General features: G+C 39.0%; 1 protein-coding gene across 4 annotated transcripts in view; it reads left to right on the top strand.

Moving 5' to 3' along the window:
* Positions 1-21,734, top strand: part of CAMK4 (calcium/calmodulin dependent protein kinase IV) — a 157,026-nt gene that overhangs the window by 89,600 nt on the left and 45,692 nt on the right. For all 4 annotated transcript variants that reach the window (XM_030511383.1, XM_030511379.1, XM_030511380.1 and 1 more), the window contains one exon: positions 4,308-4,380. In XM_030511383.1, the coding sequence (XP_030367243.1) occupies positions 4,308-4,380 (73 nt within the window). The remainder of the gene's footprint in view (positions 1-4,307; positions 4,381-21,734) is intronic.

Genomic DNA, 21,734 nt, shown 5'->3' on the forward strand with positions numbered 1-21,734 from the left:
CCTGCTGTTTGCTTCACAGTTTTCCTATCCTGCACTCTTTTGGTCTGCCTGGCTCTTTCGTTTGCATATCAAAGAGAGTATTTAATCAGTTCCTTATTGTGCTATTCCTGTCCTTCTGTCCTCTCAAGGAAAGTTTAATCTTTTTTCATCCATGCCTTTCTTAAAGATAATTCTGTAAAGCAGGTGTAAATAGGTCATTTTGCTTCAGTAATAACAAAGACATTTTTGCATGTTTCCTTCACATTATGGAAAAAAAGGGCAATGAGTCATTGTTAAACTGTAGGCTGAAATTGAAAAATCATTGTAAAGAAACTTCACTGGTCTCAGGTAGGAGTGTTGTTTTAATAAGGCAAACAAGCACACCTACCTTTTGTCTTACGTAAACTGTCACAGGGAGGATGCGAAAAATAGATACGCAAATGATCCCCCAGCATTATTATAGAATTTAAACGACAGGATAATCTTATTTCAGTACTCCTCCTTACTGCCTAATAGCCAGGTTCTAGTGTTAAAACAGAGTGCCTTTAGTAATAGATTTTCATCTTTAGCAAGAACTCTGTCTTTTTTTTCATCCATTGCTGTTACAGAAGATTAGGTTTTCTACTTGCTATATTATTATTAATTAAGAATTAAATATATATTCTCCATAAGTCTGGATTCTAGACTGCTGAACAACTAGAAGGTTAGCTCTGTGTTACATAAGCTGTAATTGGCTTGCCAGTGCATGTTATTCACTTGTAACATCAGTGGATGAGTCATGCACTTGCACAATAATTCTACAACAGGTTTTTATTGCTGTCCTGAAATATAGGCCCACACTTCCTTACATTTGTTTACTGTAAAGTATAAATTCACAATGGCTTCATCTTCAGTGTCTGTGTGCTTTTTCTGTTATGTGTTTAATAATAATAATGAGAGCAGTATCCTATCCTTATCAACATATAGTTGTCTAAGTCAGGGTGGACTGGTCTTCTACACGTGGCCAAGAGGGCAGTCTTGAGCATCTCTTTGATCTCTCTCGTTCCAGCGGTCAGGTAATTGGTGGTTTTCTTTCCTGCATTGCTTGGGCATTGACAGGAAGCCAAAAACCTCATATATTCTTTGATTTTATTGAGTGGAGGAAAATACAAAGAAGTTGGCTGTATTTAAGAGGTGTCTTTTTTTTTTCTCCACCCCCCCCTTTGATCTGTTTGAAAGATGTACTGTAAAATTAGAAGTTTTTTGGAATGTATTCCAAAATCTATGGCAGTTTTAAAGTAGAGCCAAACTAGTACAGCAGACTTTTTTGTTTTACTTCATTGTGACAAAATTTTAGATTTTGTTACTATCTATCTCCTATGCCCTCCTTAGGATTGTAAGATGAACTGAATGATCACGTGAATGTCCTTAATACATGGAATCCTGTAAAACAAGGAAAGTGTTTTAACATGCCTCTTGTGCTGTAGATGGAGGAGCAAGATAGCACTCAAAATACCAGCAGGGAAGGGGGAAGGCAGGATGGGGGCGAGGTCTGTATTCTCAGAAATGCTTACGAATGCCACAGATAGGAACCTACTGGCTGACACTAAGTACTTTATTTGAATTAAAAAGGAGGGCAAAGCCAAACTAGTATATTTGGTGGACAAAGACCCAAGCAAGAGGATCACTGGGACTCACATCTTGCCATGTGGTCTACCAGAGGAAGATAATTCAGCCCAAAATAGCTAAGGAGGAATTTTACTTTCAAGCATAAAGTAGCATTTTATTGCGTAATTATGATTTTTTGTAACCTTTTTCCGAAACTGGAGGCTAAAAGCCTAACATAATGTCTCAATGAATAAACTTCACTTTTTTTTTTACCCTTGTGACGTAAACTCAGGTAAAGCTCTCCCTGATGGTTTAAACAGATGACCAAAGCAGGGGCAGGGCTGGAGGTACAAAAATGCAAAGGAGGTAAAGCAATGCATATGGAATGGTGCCTGAAGCACTGCCAGAAAGAAATGAAACTTCCAGAAATAATACCAAATGCAGCCAAGAAATCATTGTGAAATGGAAGAACTCCTGCTTGAGAGGGATTGCTTGCTGTTCCTTATGCCATATGAATAGATATAGTTATCTGTGAACACAATGAGTGTTAAGTAATTGCACCTGGTTAGATATATCCCTGTATAGGCTATTTTTCACAATGCCGTGCTTGTTACATCTGTTTCTGGTCGATTATTATCTTTTTATTGATTCTTACTGCACTTGATCTTCTAATATGTAGTAAAGCTTTTCATATATACATTAGTCAACACTTTTCCTATCAGCTTTTTTAAAGCTGTAAGGAGTTGCATTGAAGATACTTCAGTATAAGCCTGTTATTTCAGAGAAGAGAAGTGATAAAAAAGTATCTGTATATCCAGTATCTGAAGGGGGCCCTTTCAGTATCTGAAGAGGGCCTACAAGGGTGCTGGGGAGGGACTCTTCATTAGGGACTGTAGTGATAGGACAAGGGGTAATGGGTTCAAACTTAAACGGGAAGTTTAGGTTAGATATAAGGAAGAAGTTCTTTACTGTGAGGGTGCTGAGGCACTGGAACCGGTTGCCCGAGGAAGTTGTGAATGCTCCATCCCCGGCAGTGTTCAAGGCCAGTTGGATGGAGTCTTGGTGGCATGGTTTAGTGCGAGGTGTCCCTGCCCATGGCAGGGGGTTGGAACTAGATGAGCTTAAGGTCCTTTCCAACCCTAATTATTCTATGATTCTGTGATTCTAGGATAGTGCAAAACAGGCAGAACTATACTCTGCTTGCCACAAGCAGAATCTGTTTCTGGACCCTGAGGCTTTTCCAGTGACTTTTGACTTCAGACATTACAGGCTTCTTGCTCTCTTACTTCATGGGGATTTTAGGTCATTGTTTTGCCAACAATTGCTTGTGTGCTTACAGAAACCAAGTAAATTTTATAAAATGTCTCATAGCCACCAGAGGTTGTCTCTAGACAACAGTTTTCTGTTTTCTTGGTCTTTGAAAAATGAATATGGTAAAAATTCAAAACTTCAGGTCAAAGATCTGACCTTTAGGTAACTCTCTGAGGGAGAACTGTTGTCGTTCACATATACTGTGTGTAGTCAAATACAGTAGTAAAAAGATGGATGGGCTGCTTAAATGGAGTATTAGTACTAATGATAGATCCTTCTTTTATTGACTTCTTACGTGTCTTTGCCCAAATCTGTATCTTCTGCTGGGTCTGTTTAACTGAACTCTGCATTTATATAATGTTTCATTCTTCAATGGCAGTTCTTCAAGAACATGCAATGCAAATCCTGAGTCAGCCCCCAGACACTGTTCTTCTAAAGAGTTACAGTAGCGCAGCTGGGCTTTGAGAGGCCAACCCAGAAATCTGCATTAGCGCTTGCTGCCCTTTCTATGCAGCACTGCATACAACATGTTTAAATACACCACTTCAGAACATTACCCTAACACAGAAATATATTTCCTTTCTCAATATTTTTATCACGGTAAGGTTCCGGAAGATAACACTGAATGTGAAGATTGATGTTTTGTTTGTTTTTACAAGATTGAACAGATGTAAAAATGAAGGGGGAAAGAAAACCAGATTTGCAGGATCTTCAGATGTCATAAATACTACTGAACTCTCCATAAGCCACACTTGGTCAGCACATTTACAAAATCAAGTTATTATGTGTCACCTGTACAAACTAAACGTAGCATTTACCTTAAGAAGAAAGAAAAAAAAGTAGGTTTAGTTTTAATGAAACCATGTTTCTTTGGCTACAGACCCTCAATTTTCTACTGATGGGGGGAAAAAAAGAAACTTGTTCAGCCCATTATACTTGAGGGATAATTTGAAGCTAGTAAATTTTTACACCATCCCTTTCTCTTGAATAATTCACATCTGTGTGTGCCTAGCACAGTTCTTTTGTCAAATAAACAAACAAACAAACAAATAAATAACTAACTAAATAAGGGAGGAGTGAGTTAAATATAAAAGTGAAGAAGCAGTTCCTAAAGGATACCTAGTTTTATCTGAGAGTAATTCAGATTCTCTGAAAACTTCAAAATCTTTCAACCGAATGTGCATATGTTATAAGCTTGAGCTTCTTACCTAGCTGATATTTTATCTCCAGCTATTCATTTAACTGGGAATCAAAGGTAACCTGAATTGCAAAAGAGTTGTTTTCCATTCTTTAGGAGTCATTCCAGGGTCCTGGTCATATTTAAATTTGATTGTTTTCTAGCTCATTTTTTAAAAGCTTTTGCCTATATGGTTTATTTACCATAATGGATAATTCTGAATGCAATTTCTCATGTTGCTTTTTTGTTGTAGGATTGTGGAAAAGGGTTACTACAGTGAACGAGATGCTGCTGACGCTGTTAAACAAATCCTGGAGGCAGTTGCTGTGAGTATTATCTAGCATCATATGCTCAGCACCTAATCTTTCACCGGCAATGGCTCAATAAATACTCATGTGGGAAAGAAGCAGAGTTCACTGGGAACAGTACACACAAGTTCCCTCCTATAATTAACTTTGCATTGATTTTTTTTTTTAAGGAAGTGGCACTTTGAAGGGCAAAAAGTGACTCTGGGTGGGAGTTAGCAATGCATTTAATGCTCTAAGTTATCTGTTAAAGTGAAGTGCATGCTCTGCCCAAACTCAAAAAACTGTAGAGTTCAACACTGATTCTTTTAGCCCCAAAAATAATTTGAAATTGTTGTCAGTTGTGTAGTCTCTCATTTTTTGTGGAGTATGTCACAATAAGTTATTTGGAACCTTAAGCAAAAGAGAGTGCATTAGTTTTCCTTTCAACTGAAAAGGAGCATAGATGGCCAAATAGTTTTAGCTGGTGTAAAAAGTTACAAGAAGTTAAGTCAGGCTCCTGCAGAATACTGACATGGAAATAGTTACGCTACATTTGCAGTTGTTTGCTGAAGGTGACCCATCACAGTTTTTGCAGCTATGCAGGAGCATTTATACAAACAAGGCTTATTGCAAGGAAGTGTAGACTACTGGGAAAGTGTATAGTGTATGCTACATGTCTAATCAAAGATCAATTTTCACTGCTCTTTGAATTGCCCATACGTACACAGAATGACAGTAGATACTGGGAGATCAGAGTGCCAGTTCAGTGCCAGTAGCTTGTGCAGTTCCCAGTATACCTTCTTCCTCTGTATTCCGGGTAGTTTCCAAACTACTGAATTTTGTACAATGGTTTCACATTCTATCACTTAGAGAAAGGTATAAAAATTTTTGAGACAAGAAGATAAAAGCTTCTAGTAGCTACATACAGTATTTCTGTCTGTTACCTGTACTTCTCAGTCACTTGTAGCTCTTCCATCCAATTTCCCACCAGATGTTCCCCAAACCACTAATTAGGTGCTGGGAAGGTACGTAAGAAATTTATTTGTCAAATGTCTAGTCTGTATGCTGGCACTGATCACTTCCAATGCAGAAGAGAGGGGACATGTTGGATAAGAAAGAACAGTCTAGTTGGGACATCCGGAGCATTTCAAACAAAATAGTAACATAGAGACAATTTTACTTTGTGAAACTAAGATGTTAGTAACACCTAAGGAGGGAGAAATGCTGAAGATCTTGCCTTCTGCTGTGCCTGGCAGTCTGTCTTCAGAGTTAGCAGGACATATTTTTGGTTTTATCCAGTAGCACTGTGTGGTTGCCTGCAGCAGATATTGTGTGTGAAGCAGACAGGTAGCAGAAAGATGGCAAAGATCTTGGAGCAGACACACGTGCATACACAGGAGTACAGATAGTGCGGATGCAACGTGGCTGACTTTGGGTCTATTTCCAGACTATCATACTTTCCAAACAAAAAGCAACTGTTGATCATGTGGAAAAAAAGAGAGGTCAGCCTGAAGAACTCTTTTGAAGGGTAAGAGTGGTAAGGCAGGATCTGTACTGATCATCCACAGAGATGCAGTGTCAGAAGAACTGTACTCAGGAAACGACCATTGGTGATGATTGACCTCTGTGGAAGGTATCTAGAGGTGGGAAAAAGATAATGTGGTTACAACAGTAATGCAGTTATTCAGAAGGAACAGGCCTACTCAGGCATATATACCTGGGATGGTAATGGAATACCCCGTTGTGAAAAAGTCCTATAAATCATGGTTTGATATCATTTGCAAGCATGTTCACACTAAATACAATGCGAGAACTGGTGTTTACAGGAGTAACCAGACGTACTGCAAGACCATCATGTTCTCTTCATGACTTTCTGAATGATCTGATGCTTACTGAGTCACTCTCATGCAAAGTAATCTAAATTTTGTATTTAAGTTTAGTGTACAGCATAATGCCTTTGTATAAACTTCTTAGAATTGGGTCAGATTACTATTTTATGACGAATTTTTTCTTTGAATCAAAGTGCCCCAATTAAGATAGTCCTACATTATTTATAGTTCTTTTGCATAAAATTATTAGTAAGTTTTGCTGAAAGATGTTTCAGAAAGTGTTTCAGTTCTTTGTTTTAAAATCCAGGAAGTAAATGAAAATCTCCAGCTTCTATGAGTTGTAATAGCTTTGCTGAAACCAGTGAACAGTGATATATGAAAGCTAAAAAGCTGACATTCAAGGCTAGGTTGGACAGAACCTTGGGTGGCATGGTCTAGGGTGAGGCACCCCTGCCCATGGCAGGGGGGTTGGAACTAGGTGATCTTAAGGTCCTTTCCAACCCAAACCATTCTATGATTCTATGATTTATGTGAGCATGCAATAATTCGGATTTTTGTAGATCATTGTACCAGATCCCTAGCTAGGATGAACTGTACTGACTTTTGCTCTTATAGCTGACACTGAACATCTAAGCAAAAGCTGGAAAGGCTGTGGAGGTGGCAGTTCCTAACTTGAGATCCTTGCAGTCCAGCTGAAATACTGTGATAGATTTGGGCTGTAAACTTGACAGAATGCTGTTTGTGAGTAAAACAGGGGTTACTGTTAGAAACCAGAAAATACTGCTGCAGCAGAGTAATCTTTCCAGAATAAAAGAAAATATATCTATAGATGATTCTTAAAACCAAATAACTATACAATCCCCTCAATAGAGCATGCCAATGAATACCCTCCTGGCACCAGCTAGGCATTTTGGCTACTGCAAATGTTATAAATTTCTCTTAGAAAAAGAAGCATTCAGCCTCCATTTGCTGAACTCTCTTGAACTAGTTTATCTACTTGTTTTATAAACCCCTTGTTAAGGGCTATTAATGTATAATGGATCTGTCCTCACAGTGAGTCACTGACATGAGGAGGCTTGTCTTCATTTAGCAAAGGGTTTTTTCAAGATGCTTCTAAAGGATTTAATCAAAAGTGTGAAGTGGGGCTTTAAAAGCACCAAAGCATTTTGTTCAGCTCATTCTGAAATTTTTCAACCAAATGGACTATTAAAAAAAACATCTTTAAAAGCTCTTAAAAAAAAAACCCAAAACAAAACAAAAAAACAAAACGGCAACCAAAAAAAAACCAAAACCGAAACCAACAACAACAAAAAAAAAGCCACACACAAAAAACCCCCAAAAAACGAAAAAAACCCAACCAAACAAAAAAGCACCCACACACACAAAAAACTCCTATAAAGCTTCTATCTTGGTCTGTCTATTTCTTGTAATGTCCAAGTACTGTAAGCCTAGCTGTAACTAGGCTTACCAAGAATTAAGCAAGTAGTTAGAGTAGCACACAGGAAATTAATATTAATCTTCCAGGTCACAAACCAGCATAAATATATCAGACATTTGTCCTCCCAAGAACAAAGAAAATAAGAAAACCAGTATTTTTGTGAAGACTGCTGCATCCATTTTGCCCTTCTCCATCATTTTTCTTTCTGCTCATTACATCTGTGTTCCCAGTGCATGGAAGTATTTGCCCTTAGTGGGAACAAATTAGCTCTTTTCTGTCTTCTGTACCTTTGCCTTTTCCATTATTCTTCAATTGTTGTTCAAGCTGGGAGATAGCTTCATTCATAAAATAAAAGGCTTATACAAAACTAGGGCAAGCCAATGTTCATCTTTTCAGCTTTTTTGCTGTGCTGTTCAGAACAGGTAGGGAGCTTCTGTTGCTACCCAACATCTCAGAACAGGGTGAATTTCACTCCTGAGAGAGGATACATTTGCAACCTCTCTTAGCACATCGTTGTCTTTCCTCTCCTCCTCAAAGGACCAGTTGTATACAGTGTGGGTTTCTTGCATGCTTATTTTTGCAGCAGTTTTCCTATTTTGTGTAATCAATGGATTTCCACGCACGGATGTTCCGGGGCCAGTCTTCACTGCCTGACTTTCAGAATGAGTTATTGATGATATAGAATTCAAATAAACCTTGAAATACTGGTCACAAAAGACACACGGTTTTTCTGTAAGAGACATCTACTTTTTAGCTGGTCAAACTCAAGAAAATGACACTAATTTTTTTTTTTAAAGAGTACTTTCAATATCTTACATTTGTCACTAAAAATAAACTGTGCTTCTTCTTGCCTACTCTGCATTAGTGTCAAAGTGATGATAGGTTTCTGTTTGAGAGTTCAATTACTCTTTTCATTATATTTAAATATGAAATTATTTTTAACACTTTACTTTTTGTAATTACGGTAGTTACTAGGTATCATCTAGATAGTATTTTGAACTCACTTGGCAGACTCTAAGTTAATTTCCCATCATATTTTATAATAGGCTGTTTTCTTATGACTGGCCATTATCTTGTCCTGATAGGAACAGGATAGGATTTTCCTGAAGGCATATGTGGGACCCCCTCTGTTTTCATTTCCATTTTCTATTTTAATTTTCTACCATCTCACGCTTCATTGTATGCCTGCACTTCTATTCAGTTCCTTGTCAGCTTGAATTCACAGGCAGCATGCTGAACTCCCAGCTGTGATGGCAAAGACTGAGGGCACTTAGTCAGTTGCAGGTTTGAGAAAGAAAATCTAGATTAAAGGTTTCTATTCATTTCAGTGAACTTTGATTTGTCTGATAATGAGAAGTATGATTGTGGGTAAGGACCTACTGCATATGTGCATCTTGCAAGTATATTTTAGACCTTGAGGCATTGGTATGCCTAAGAATTAGAGGTTAGACCAAATGAGGTGATCAGACTGGCTGAGATTGAAGAGAATGGGTTAAAATATTTGGGGGTTTTGGCATTCAAAGAAAAGCGGACATTAGATAAAGATTAAGAAAAGGTTACATTTTTTCTATATAATTTTCCATGTTTTGGCTGGGATAGGCTTAATTTTCTTCCCAGCAGCTGGTGCAGTGCTGTGTTTTGGATTTAGTCTGAGAACAATGCTGATAACACACTGATGTTTTAGTTGTTGCTCAGTAGCACTTGCTCTGATCAAGGACTTTCCAGTCTCTCATGCTCTGCCAGTGAGGAGGGGCGCAAGAAGCTGGGAGAAAGCGGAGATAGGACACCTGACCGATACTAGCCAAAGGGGTATTCCATAGCACAGCACGTAATGCCCAGTATATAAACTGGGGGGAGATACCCGGAATGCCCAGATCACTGCTCGGGTCAGGCTGGTGGTGAGTCAGCCTCGGGTATCTGTCAGCAGGTGGTGAGCAATTTTATTGTGCATCACTGCTGTTTGGGGTTTTTTTTTCTTGTTCTCTCTCTCTTTTTTTTTTTTTTTTTAATTACCCTTTTCATCATTATCGTTAGGATTAGTATTGTATTATACCTTATTTTAATTATTAAACTGTTCTTAACCCACGGGTTTTACCTTCTTTCCAATTCTCCCCATCCCACTGTGAGGGTGTGAGCAAGCAGCTGCATGGTACTTAGTTGCCAGCTGGGCTTAAACCACACCTATCACTGAATTAGTGCTTGTTCAGGTAGAGGCAATGGATGGATTTTAGTTTTAGCCACCAGCTACGAGGTGAACTTAACTGAGGCTTTAACATCACAGAATTCTGAAATGTTGAACAAATGTGTTAAATTATCAATAAATTCTTAGCCAGGGCTAAAAACGCACATTGTTAAGAAGTGTATTGAGACCAACGCAAACCAGTCTGTGATTCTGTGATTTCTTTGTTACACAAATTAATACAAGGAATGTCACAGAAGTTACATTGGTTGTACTAACTGATTTAACAAAGTTTAGATAATTGGAAGGTATTCTGAATTCCTTGTGAAGTCTTGTCCTGAAGGAAGGTACAAGACCAACTAAACACGATCCTTTGCTTACTGCAAAGGGTTTTGCAGTGCACATAAAGTCACAAGTCAATAAGGGAAGCGCTATTCAATAAGGGAAGTGCAAGTCAATAAGGGATGAGAATGTATGTAATTATAATTTTACTATTTGTTACCATTTATACTTGTAAAATTATATTTGCATAGGCAAATCACAGCATGAGAAAAAAAGGACATTAATCTCCATAATGACAAGCATATATTGTCTGATGTGTCTTGCTTGTAGCCTCTTGAAAGAACGTAAACACTCCATTTAAAAATAATTATAGTAGAGTGCAGAATAAAGAGGTTGTAGCAATGTTTCTGAAAAGGACTTCCATAAAAAAACATGCCTCATATGCATAATAAACTGTATATATCAAGGGAGGGTGTCAGAGAGGAGGAATGAAAGAACAGAGAGTCTTTGTCTGTTTGCATATACTTTCATATAATCTCAGTCAGTGAAGGCATGCAGGACCAATAGTTTGATTGATATCAAGGTGTGTTTTGTAGGGCAGTTGTATACATTCCTCCTTTTAATCTGAACCGTGAGTATTGTCATGGACATAGCATACAGCTTAATGACTTGTAGGGAGAAGCAGCCGTATCCATTCTAAGACATTGTTGTTGGTTTGGGGTTTTTTTAATTAAAAAAAAAAAAACAAAAACAAAAAAACAAAGCCATTTGATGTATTCTATGCATGAAATGTTTATTTCTTCAAAATTTGTTTGAGAGGCTTTAAGTTGAATCCTCTTGGAGAGGGGTGATTTAATGTATCACGTATAGAAATGACCCGTGGAAGCCAGGAAATTGTTTCAGCGTTTTCTTCCATTTGGTGACAACATTTTAACAAGGGCTTCCTAAGTATCCTGGGGAGACTTGTCGCACATTGCTGTCAAGAACAAATAAGCAAATAGGTAAACTGTCAAGTTATGTAAGAAACCTACTGAAATGCTGTCACTTCCTGGGAGAGAAATGCATTTGTTCCCTAACCGTGCTATTTCTGAAACAATGTTATGTGCTGGTCTCATATGCAGGATAATCTGTTTAGAGGATGAGGGCATTTTGAATTAGTAGCTTCATAATATTGCTAGCTTACATTCATTTTTCTTGTTTGTTGTAAACAGATTTTGAACTCTTTTTTCTTGTTAATGATGTGTTTAAATTGTTGGAAAGGAAGTACAGTGGGTTTTATTATCACACCAGCATGATTTATCAGTAATTTGAATCAGAATTATTTTGACAAAAACATTTTTGGAGACCTGTTTTAAGATAAGTGCAAAGGTCTTTTTGCAGCACACAAACAAAAGAGATTTACTGTCAAAAGAGTCTGGCAATGCTGCCATAAGCAGCAAGGAAATGAGGGTATTGTATTTGCTATTATCTCTAATAGAGGAAATGGAACAAGCACTAATGATCATGCTGTAGGTCTACTGTATTACAGTTTAATGTCCAGTGCAGCGGAAAGTCAGGGTCATATTTGCTAAGTTGCTATCACCTCAAATTATGCTTTCATCTAAGTAAGGTGTCCTTCTTTTGATTTGGAAACAAGTTACTACAGTATTTATTTTGAAAAATACTCAGAACTAACAGTGAAAGTGATTAATAAACTCTTTTTTTATCTCACAACGCAACACAACACGAACACAGTGCCAAATGCTGCTGTTTTCAAGCTAGTGCCTGCAGTTGATTCTTATTCCAAGAGGCTGACATTTATCAGGGAAGTTGCTGTCTAAGAACTGATTAAGGACTCAAGGATTTGACCTCTTCCTAATTCATCTCAGGCAGAAGGGCAATTTTCCTGTACCTTCGTTTATAAGATGAGTTGTTGAAAATACTGTGTAAGGAGAGTGCTGCCCCACCCCAAAGGCTGGGTCTATCTGCCTGATTACCTGATCTTTGGGGCATCATTTGGCAGTGGCCTGGCCATCCCCTTTAGAAAACAAAGCACAGAAAACAAGCTCTGTAGCTCTGTGCTGACACTGAGTGTGAGACTGAGTCTTGGCTTTAGACAGCTGCCCATTTTTCTCCTATATGTTACCAAGCGCACTGTTAGCAACTGATAAAGCACATGTAAAGGAAAAAGACTGGCTTTTCTCAGAGTTTAGCTTGCTAATACTCCTTTTTCATTATAATTTTTATTTCACATATTGTGCAAACTGTCATGCAGGAACATGACATCTAAATATCCATCCCTACGGAACGTAGGCCGTGTACAGTCTGAATGTACAAAATATACATGTCACTGTAGGAGGCTGGCAGGGCTCTGAAGTGTTCTGAGCTGGAGAAGCTCCTAAAACATCCGAGCGCCTCACATGGTGTGTAGAAACAGTAAAAACCTAGCAATAGGATGTTATGGAAAGGGTCAAGACCTTAATGAAATCTGAGGAGGTGTTGCCTCAGAAATTGCCCTGGAGTAAATACCAAAATAGAAAACCACCCATCTATGCATGAGTAAACAGGGGAGAAATGCTAACTGGCACTGCAGCAGTGTCACCAGTAACTACTGCTCTTCATGCAAAACTTGCAACCACAGCTGTGTGGGTAGGTAGTACATTCTTTTTCTAAGGGCTAAAAGGCATATAGTTAAATATTACATTAAATTCCCTAAAACTTTTCTAAGTAAACAGAAGTTTAATGACTTTTAGAGAATTTGGTGTTGTGAGAGGGGCCTGAATACATCTGTCCACAAGAAGCCTCCCCCTTGTCTCCTGTGCGGACACCAGCCAGAGGACAGAAGCAGCCCTCGTCCCTGCAGTGTGCTAACAAGGCAGAATATTGCTTCCCCAAGCAAATGGCATAGAGTAGCAGTGCCTTTGCCAAAGTCACTGCTTTATCACCAGAAGGATTTGCTGAAGTGTAAGGCAGCCCCTTTCTTCATCCCTCCCCCTCCACAGGGCTGTGGTTTTCTGTCTCCCAGGCCTGTCGTGCCTGCAGACCTAAGTGAGGACAGGATTGTTTCCCTGTCTTGATGTTCGTGCCTCAGTAATCATGGTAAGGATAAAAATACATTGATTGTTCAGAAGTAAATTGCAAATGAACCTGTGAAATTACAGACACTTGCAAAAAAATTGCTCAACTGTTGCAGCCTTGTGCAATTTTTAGTGTCCAGTTCCATAGTATTGGACTGACAAGATGCAGGCTCTCAGCAAAATGTCTATTTGCAAAATTACATTTTTTCATTAGGCAATATGGAAACTTACCCTAATCTCTGTGCCTGTAGTTTGAAGAAATGCTAAGAGAATTTCTGCTGTCTTTGGGGGAGATTCCTCACATGCCAGGGGGATGGCATGAGCTATGATTAACTGACACTGATCACTCTTAAACAGGTTGTGTAATAATCTATCAGTCATTGTTTCAGATAAGTGGCTTCATTTCTGTGGCCCTGAGAGCATGAGTGAAACAAGATTCTTTACTTATTCCCTCGAGATTCCTTACTGATGGCCTGAAATTCCAGCAACTGTAGGTACTTTGGAACTTGTAATGAGTCTGTTTTTTTCCTTTTTCAATTACTCTTTCCTGATAAAGCATTTCCTAATACTTATTTCCTAAATAAGTATTTCCTAATAACATTTGCATGACCGATTTTACATGCTGCTCTCATAGTAGTTTGCTGGCATGTGCAAATTGCTTTCTGAACTCCTTTATCTCCATTTTTAATGTTGCTCAATGGCTAACAGCAAAACCAGGGAGTGTCTTGGCTTTAAATTACCCACAGCCCTTGTTTTCAGTTGTAGTTTTCATAGACTTCTGCGTGTGAAGATCCAAACTCTAGCATAGGTGAATAATGAGTCTGATGTTTTCAGGAATCAATGCCACTTCACACTTACCACTCCAGCAGACTTGAGTGCATTATGGTGCATGTCACTTCATAAGGTAAAAATAATGAGAGAGGACATATGCAAGAATCAGAGTGTCTCCTTGATTAAGCTAATGGATGACCAGGGGCTTTTTCAGGAGCACAGGCCTTCCAGATTTATTGCATGGAGCCTAAACATAGTACACAGCCAATAGTAGTTCAATTTCTGGACATTGAGAAATTCGATTGTTTGGTGAACAGTGCTGGATGTGGGGGTTTTGGTGGATTTTCTGACACAAGTTCTTGTACAATAATAATGATGGGCAGCAGCTGGAGTGTAAGCAAAGAGCTCATTTCGTTATTTGAATGTGCCTTTCCAAATACCCTGCTCAGCTGAGTCCATCTGACAAGCAGCAACAGCAGAAAATCAGTATGCTGTCAATTACAAAGTAAACATATACATGTTTTGTTGGTTAGGTTTTAAAATCACCTTGCCTTATTGTGGTTAGCCATCTATAAGGTATTATTATACTATTTACTTACTATCATACTTTATGGTAATAAAATATGGTAATTCTGGATTTTACTTTAGTGTGCAATATTTAACAACTGTAGAGCTAGGTACCACAAATTATCAGGGCTGCAAGTTGGTCTTTTTTCTTGCATCTGACTATGCCTACTTCACTGATGTTCTTATATCTTCCTATGTGACACATTAATGCATGCTTTTATGTTCCTATAAATAACTCAGAAAGGCATGCAATAAAAAACTCTCAGTTTTAAAGCCTTAAAATTACATCCCTCATTTAAAAATCAAGATTTAATGTAAAACTCCATTATGATGTGATAAGATGTATTATGAAACATTGCTGCTAACAAAAAATCCAACTTGGTTTTCTGTGCTGATACAACACCCTAGAATAAGTTTGCATATGTGACTGTGTGGAAGGATGAATAACTGAATAAACTCACAAACTAGAAGCTTAGCAGCTCCACGTCTCTCAGAAATGAGAGTTCTGCCTTCCTGCAAGCATGCTTCATTGAAGACATGAGCAGTGCTTCCACCATGCAGAGGAGGGTTCCTGTCCTTTCTCTGCCAGTATGGATGCCAGTGCAGATGTGCACAGCTGGGGCTTGCCAGCATCTTTGCCTTCTCTGCAGGGATTGCTGAAGGAGTGATTCCCCTTCATGTAGGATGCTTTCCCCAAGCCCTGTTCTCCAAATGATGTAGCTCAGTGATGCCATGTACTCTATATTCAGCTTTGGGTCCTTGCAGAGAGTGGAATAGCAGAGAGGATGGGCTACTGTAGCTCACGTGAGTGTTATCTCATACTCCAGCAGTTAAAATTACCTCATTGTGATGAACCATCTTGGGTGCTGCAACACAGCAGGCTGCTTTCAGAGCGTCTGTAATGAATGCCACGTGTATGCTATTCAAATGCAGCAAACCACAGCAGCATTAGAAAAAGGGCTGCAGTTGTGTCTAACAGCATGGTGTAAGCCTTCATGCTGCTTGTAACCCCATCTGGGATAGGACATGCTGGTCATGAGAGATCGATTTACCTTCACTTCTTCCTTTGCTTGAAATGTAAGGATTAAGAGGCAAAACTGATGAGGGAGAAATGTAAAATAGAGGTCCATCTTCTCCAAGAGGGTTGAAATACATATGAAAGGCTGGGCAGTGGTTCAGTGTCCTTTGAAGTCTTAACGGTGTTTATTTTGTAAATTCTTGATTCTGCTCTTCACTTATTTGCTGGTAAACCAAACGGATAAGCATAAGCTGAGTTTTGTTTGTAAGAACAGCATAGTTTTAGACAAAATACTCTTAACAGATAAGAGATCTGTGATTTCACTATTTTGAAGGATTTATCTGGCTTTCTGTGCAAACATGACTCTCTGTAATCATTCTGTATATGTGGTTGTCTAGAAGGACAAACCAGTTAAAAGAAATTAATAAATTCACAAATAAGATTAAAAGCTCTGGTTTCTAGTAAACTCTGAATTCTCTGATAGTGTGAATAAAAATCTGGTAACATGCAGAGAAAGCAAGCCAAAGACAAAATCTTACGTTTTGCCTTTAAGTACCCATGTGGTCACTGAAACTTGCAGCAAGGATTGGGTCCAGTATATCACTTTTGAATATAAAGTATTTCTGGCCTGATATGATTTTGTACTTATAGCTCTGTGAGACTGCTGCTGTCCTGTCCTAGGCCATCACAAGTTTTATCAGTGGAGGTGTTCAAGCTGCCCCTTTCCTAAGTTAAATTTCAAAGTAGGGGTCTGAAAAGGATGCCCTGTTTAGCCAGAATACAGACCTGCTTCCTTTTCAGACTTGCCTTTTCTGCATCTCTGCTAATGCTCTGGAGGAAGCAGCAGACTGAATCAGGTTTGTATCTGAGCAGATCATCGAATGTTTGTTTCAGGAATGCATGGAAGGTATTTGTAATTGTGTTCTAGCGATAGGAAGAAATGTTTAAATAACATAATGAAGGCACTTTCCAAACTATCAGGTAAGACAAGCAGAAGAGTGATATAGTTGGGCTAACACTGCTACAAGAGCATTTGTTGAGAAATAACTATTGAAATAGCCAGTAAAGCTATATGTCTCTTCTGGGGGGCTTTTAAGTTAATGGCAGGTAACCCAGTAATCTAAGTTAAGGATCAGATTCTGGAGCTGTTTTCTGGTGCCCCTGTCAAGCAGGACAGTGCTCTCAACATGCTCTCTGGCTCACACCATGCATCAGGCTTTGGAGGTGACAGGCAGCTGTGTGGCTTTGGCAGGCTGGAGTCTGCTCCTGGTGTCACAGACACCACCACACAGATGTTCAAGACACAACGCCTAGGCTGCACAGCTCCCTGTATTCCAGCCTCCTGCCAGCTCCCTCATGGAACAAAGTCAGCTGGGTTTAGGTAGGTCTAGATCTGCAACTCGGATAACTCGATCTTCCCCAGGAAGTCTTTAATCTGTGAAAGACCCCTCCCCTCTAGGTCTGATGTACTCAGTGTTATATAGTTAAACTGTTACACAGAAGGGGCATGTGGCTTTTTAAAAATAAATTGTTAATCTCTGTGTTACCTTTTAGTTATTGTTCTTCCTGGACTTTTTTCTGTTGCGACCTTTTCTTTTTATTGTTTCTTAGAATTGTTTTTTTCCACGTGAAATACAGACCAGTATGTCTAAGCAGTGAAAAATCATAGGGTGGTATATAGCTTTCTGTGAGTTTTTAATTTGATTGGTAAGTTTAAATCGTAGAGTTGATGTGTTAGATCTAGGCAAAGAAAATTCAATTCTTTAATATTCAATTCTTTAATAGGGCACAACTGAGCAAAAGAAATGAAATAATTCACTGGGCTGTTGTTTTCAAACACTTCCTCAGAGACTTGGGGTTTATTTCAGAGCTGTGTCCAATATGTTGCATGCTTGGCAAAGGTCTTTGGCTGAAATCCTTTCATGCAGCTTTGGAAATGTAAAAAGAAATTACGCCAACCAAATAAGGTAGTGCTTTATTCTTCCCTGCTGGCCCTCCCATTGGCAATCGTAAGAACAAAAGCCTTCTTCATAGCCCTTCCCCAAAGATCAGCTAAAATCATCCCTGACACAGCCCATCCAAAAGTCTGACCTGCAGCCAGAGATGATGAGAAGAGCCTGGCAGCCTTTCAAACATGAGACCCATAAAACCTCAGAGTGCCCACATAAGCCTACTCATAAAAAATTGTGTGAAAAGCACTGTGTACACAGAAGTGTGCCCTTGTCAACAGGGACTGCAGACGTGTTTGTCACTGGCAGCCTTGACTATGTTTCTTGTTCTCCTGCAGTAGCTTAATGCTGTTCTGTTAACATTGCAGCACTCGGGAGGACTGTGCAGTTTTTTCTGTTTAGAGAAAGTAGTTTGTATTTTATCAATATTCTGAGCTTGAATTGCACACAGAGAAGGAGGTTATCTGCGAGGGCAGGGAGATACAGTCGTTCACCGGCGTACTTGGGAGTATCAAAAACCATGTGGACTTTGTCTGTCATTCCTCCTTGTAATCCTGAGGAAGGGACAGCTTTTGCACTGATAAGTTTCACTGATAAGCGAATGCAAAAATCTGCATGGGAAGCCAGAAATGCTCTCCTGTTCCCTAAAGTCTGGACCCTTCCTCACATAGCCCAGCATGCGAGCAGAGAACTGCAGAGAAGCATGTGTCTATAATGTTTGGACAACAAAGGCTGAGGCTCTGAGCCTCACTCTGGATGCAGTGGTTGCTACTGAAACAAAATTGAATCTAGCTTTATGCTTGATGTCCTTCCTTTCCACTGCAGGTATAGGCCTTTGAAGCTATTTAGATTTGCACTGGAAGTAGCTGCTTGAGATCTGAGAATAATATAGCATCTTACATACTGTAGTTTTATTCAGCTGCTAACCATGTTGATATTTCCTTAATTTTATACCTAAATGCATAAAATTTATTTGAAGTTAACGAAGAAGTATACAAGAGTGAAATAGTCAAGATTTATGCTTTTAACTGTTAAGTTACTCTTCTTTCTGTGATGCTTGGCAATGCAGGCAACTGTACTTAACATTTCATGATAATTAGATTCATGGGTTGCTGTTTCTGTAATGACACAGACATATGGGACCTTAGAGTCAGAATGATTGGCTGATAAATAATGATTTACTAATGTACAGTGACCAGAGGATACTGCTCAATGAGATACCTCTCCAATCCTCTATGCTTTTCTTCATATCTGACCTAGGAAAACACCACTCACATTATTTGCAACTTATGGGGAAGGTATTGTTTTTCAAAGAGAAAGATATTACGACTTTCTTTACTGATTTGCATGGGGTTTGTCCAGTGTCACTAGGTTCAGTCCCTTGTTACCTTCTAGCCCTAGTAATGTTTGCTTTGAATTGAGAGCTAGTATCCCTGTTGAAGTGGACAGGAAAGAAGCTCCGGTAAAAGTCAAGCGTTACATGCCCTGAAACTCCCATCTCTACCGTCATCTATTACTTGACCACAAAAAAAGGCTCTGGTTTTCCCATCCTCACTACCAATGATCATTTAGGTGTCAACTTCAAATCACAGAAGCTTTAAAGAACCTGTTTCTCTAAAGAAAGTGATAAATATGATAGGCATTGTATTTAGGCAAGAGGAGTTTCTGAATCCCACTGTATTTCTATGCAGTAGTGTCATTGACCATACGGCCTTGGTCTGAGCAAGGCAAAGATGTTTTCAGAGTACCCTAAAAGGATTTTCTGGCACTGGGACCTTTACTGGGGCAGCCAGCTGTGATGATCACTCTGTGAGCAAAATTCATCTTACATGTAATATAGTCACAGTATGTAAAGATAACTGTTGCAGTATATTTGTGAATGAATGTACTTCAACCACATGGAAAGGCATATTGAACTTGGTTTAACCACTCTTCTTTGTAATCTAGTGTAGATCTTCTTTTGTTTGCATTTCACTTGCATTTGGTGTTAATTTTATTCTTTCTAAGCAGGGAAACATTGCTAACAACAATACCCCAGTGTTGTTTCTAATAGGCAGTGTGTTTAGTTTAATGGGTAGATAAATTTAGCTGCAGATTTTGTTGATAACACTAATGGTCTTGTCCTTTTCCTTAGTCATCAACACTGACTTTGAGTGTACAGAACTTAAATTTTAATTAACTTAGAAAATTGTTTAATGTGATTTAGCAACAGAGCTCCATTTTATATTTCAGGTAAGTCTGCTCAGATCAAAGTGTTCTGCACGTTAAATAAATGCAGTGTACTAAAATACAATATTAGAAATAAATGTATTTTAAACATTGTTTATATGACATTTGATTAAGCTTTCTTACCCTACAAAGAGGAAAAGGTTGTGTTGGAAAAGATGTGCACTGTGAGATATGACCTGGACAAACTGGAATAAACTCAGCATCAAATCTGAGTGAAAAAGCTGAGGCCGTGCTGGGTTACCAGAGCCCTTTCTGATGCTGGAAATTGCCCGTGCGGCAAAAAATGAGATGTCACCAACCAGCTGCTCCACAGCACCCAGCTGCCAGCTTCTCCATCTGCCTGGGGTGTATTTGCCCCCTCCAGAACGAAGGTCCAAGTATTAGGAGTAGCAGCCATGCTTGCTTTCTTGCCTGGGGCAATGAGGGTTGCTTGGAGTTTCTGACTCCTCTCTATGTGAAGGTCAAAAGAGGGACTGTTTTAAAAGGCCATGCAATAGAGAGTAGCACAGTAAGAGTGAATATTAGTTTGAATTCTTCTTCTGTATTCCTGCCTTCAATTACCACTGCAACAACAATTTTTTACCCAGGATTTGCCTTGAGAAGGCTGTGTTCTTAAAGAAAAGAAAACAGTGCCTTCAGATATGGCTGGAAAAAATAAATGAACATGGCCTGCAGCCATTTACAAGAAAACAATTCTTCTTGGCTGCTGAAATTAAAGCCTCTTTTTAGTATTTGTTTTTTTCAGTATTTTGCTTTTGGCATTTCTCCTGAAAAGAAGCAGCTTGTCTTGAGGAAAGGACTGAGATGTTGCAGATTCACATATTCTAATGTGCAGTACACAGAGAAGTATATTCAGTCTTTAAGGTGTGATATGCATAACGTCAAGTGTCGTATATTGATAGGCTTTGGCTGAAACAAGTAGCTGTCTCAAAAACTGGAGCCCTTTAGACCATAGGTTTCAAGGTCTTTTCTGAATTTTAGTATACTTTGGGTTTGGCAAGCATTTTCCTAAAACTACACTTTTTCCTAGGGATTTTGTTAACTCATTGTGGCATACTTCGTGCACAATGGATGATCACGCCTCTAGTTTAACCTCTCTTGATTTCATGAAGGGTTACACAAAAGGAAGGAAGATGCTCTGAATTGGGAACTGCAAACCTGTATGCCCTGTCACCAGCCACTGAAAGCAAATAAAGCCTCAGCTGAAAACTTGGTAGAGCTCTTTTTCAGTGTCTTTTAAAAGTGGTGTGCCCACAGAGAGCCGCTAAACTGTAACATTTTCTGAGCAGCCACAGTATCCCTCATTGCATGACCTCTGCCTTTGCTTTTAGAACTCTGTATAGACCAGCCATGTGGTAGGCAGCCAGCCAGTGTCCCCTTCCAAGATGGTCACAGCTTACCAAACAGGGTCTTGAAATACTGGTGGAGGATGTTGTTTCTCAGCTGTAGGAAGGGCTGATTGGCAGCACTGGGTACAAATGCACAGCTCCACGTGGAAGTGATGTCAGTGGGATGCACATTCTTAATTTTGAACTAGTGTATAACAGATTAAAAGCATGTGCTTTCTTCTAAGAAAAACATGTCTGATTTAACTCTGTGTACTGTGTGCTAGTATATATGTACATGTATACGATCATCCATGTAACATGGTAGTTTGTAACTTAACACTGGCTGCTCTCAGTAGGCTCTGTAGTATTTTTGCGTGTGTGGAAAATAATGAGCTTTTACCCACAGTTTAGATGCATACTGTTACAATTCTGGGATAAAAGCTTCCAAAGCTTGGGATGAGATAGCTTAAACACAGTGGCAGTTAAGACAATTAAGTTTGTCAAAGAGGTAACTCCAGCAGTAAATGTAATTTTAATGGTGGAAAATGATGGCATTTTCATCAGTGTTATATTTTTTAGTTATTCCTGCTAAATCTTACATTTGACAATGTGCCTGATAGTGTCTGTTTCCTTGTTTGGAAACAGCATTGGTATATCTGAAACTGTTCTGTCTTTGTTTAATCATACTTGTCTAAACACAGTTACTCTCGTCTCTGCAAGCTAACTGAAGCTGAATGCTGACTGCAT

This window comes from Strigops habroptila, chromosome Z (genome assembly GCF_004027225.2).
Source record: "Strigops habroptila isolate Jane chromosome Z, bStrHab1.2.pri, whole genome shotgun sequence".
Taxonomy (NCBI): Eukaryota; Metazoa; Chordata; class Aves; order Psittaciformes; family Psittacidae; genus Strigops; species Strigops habroptila.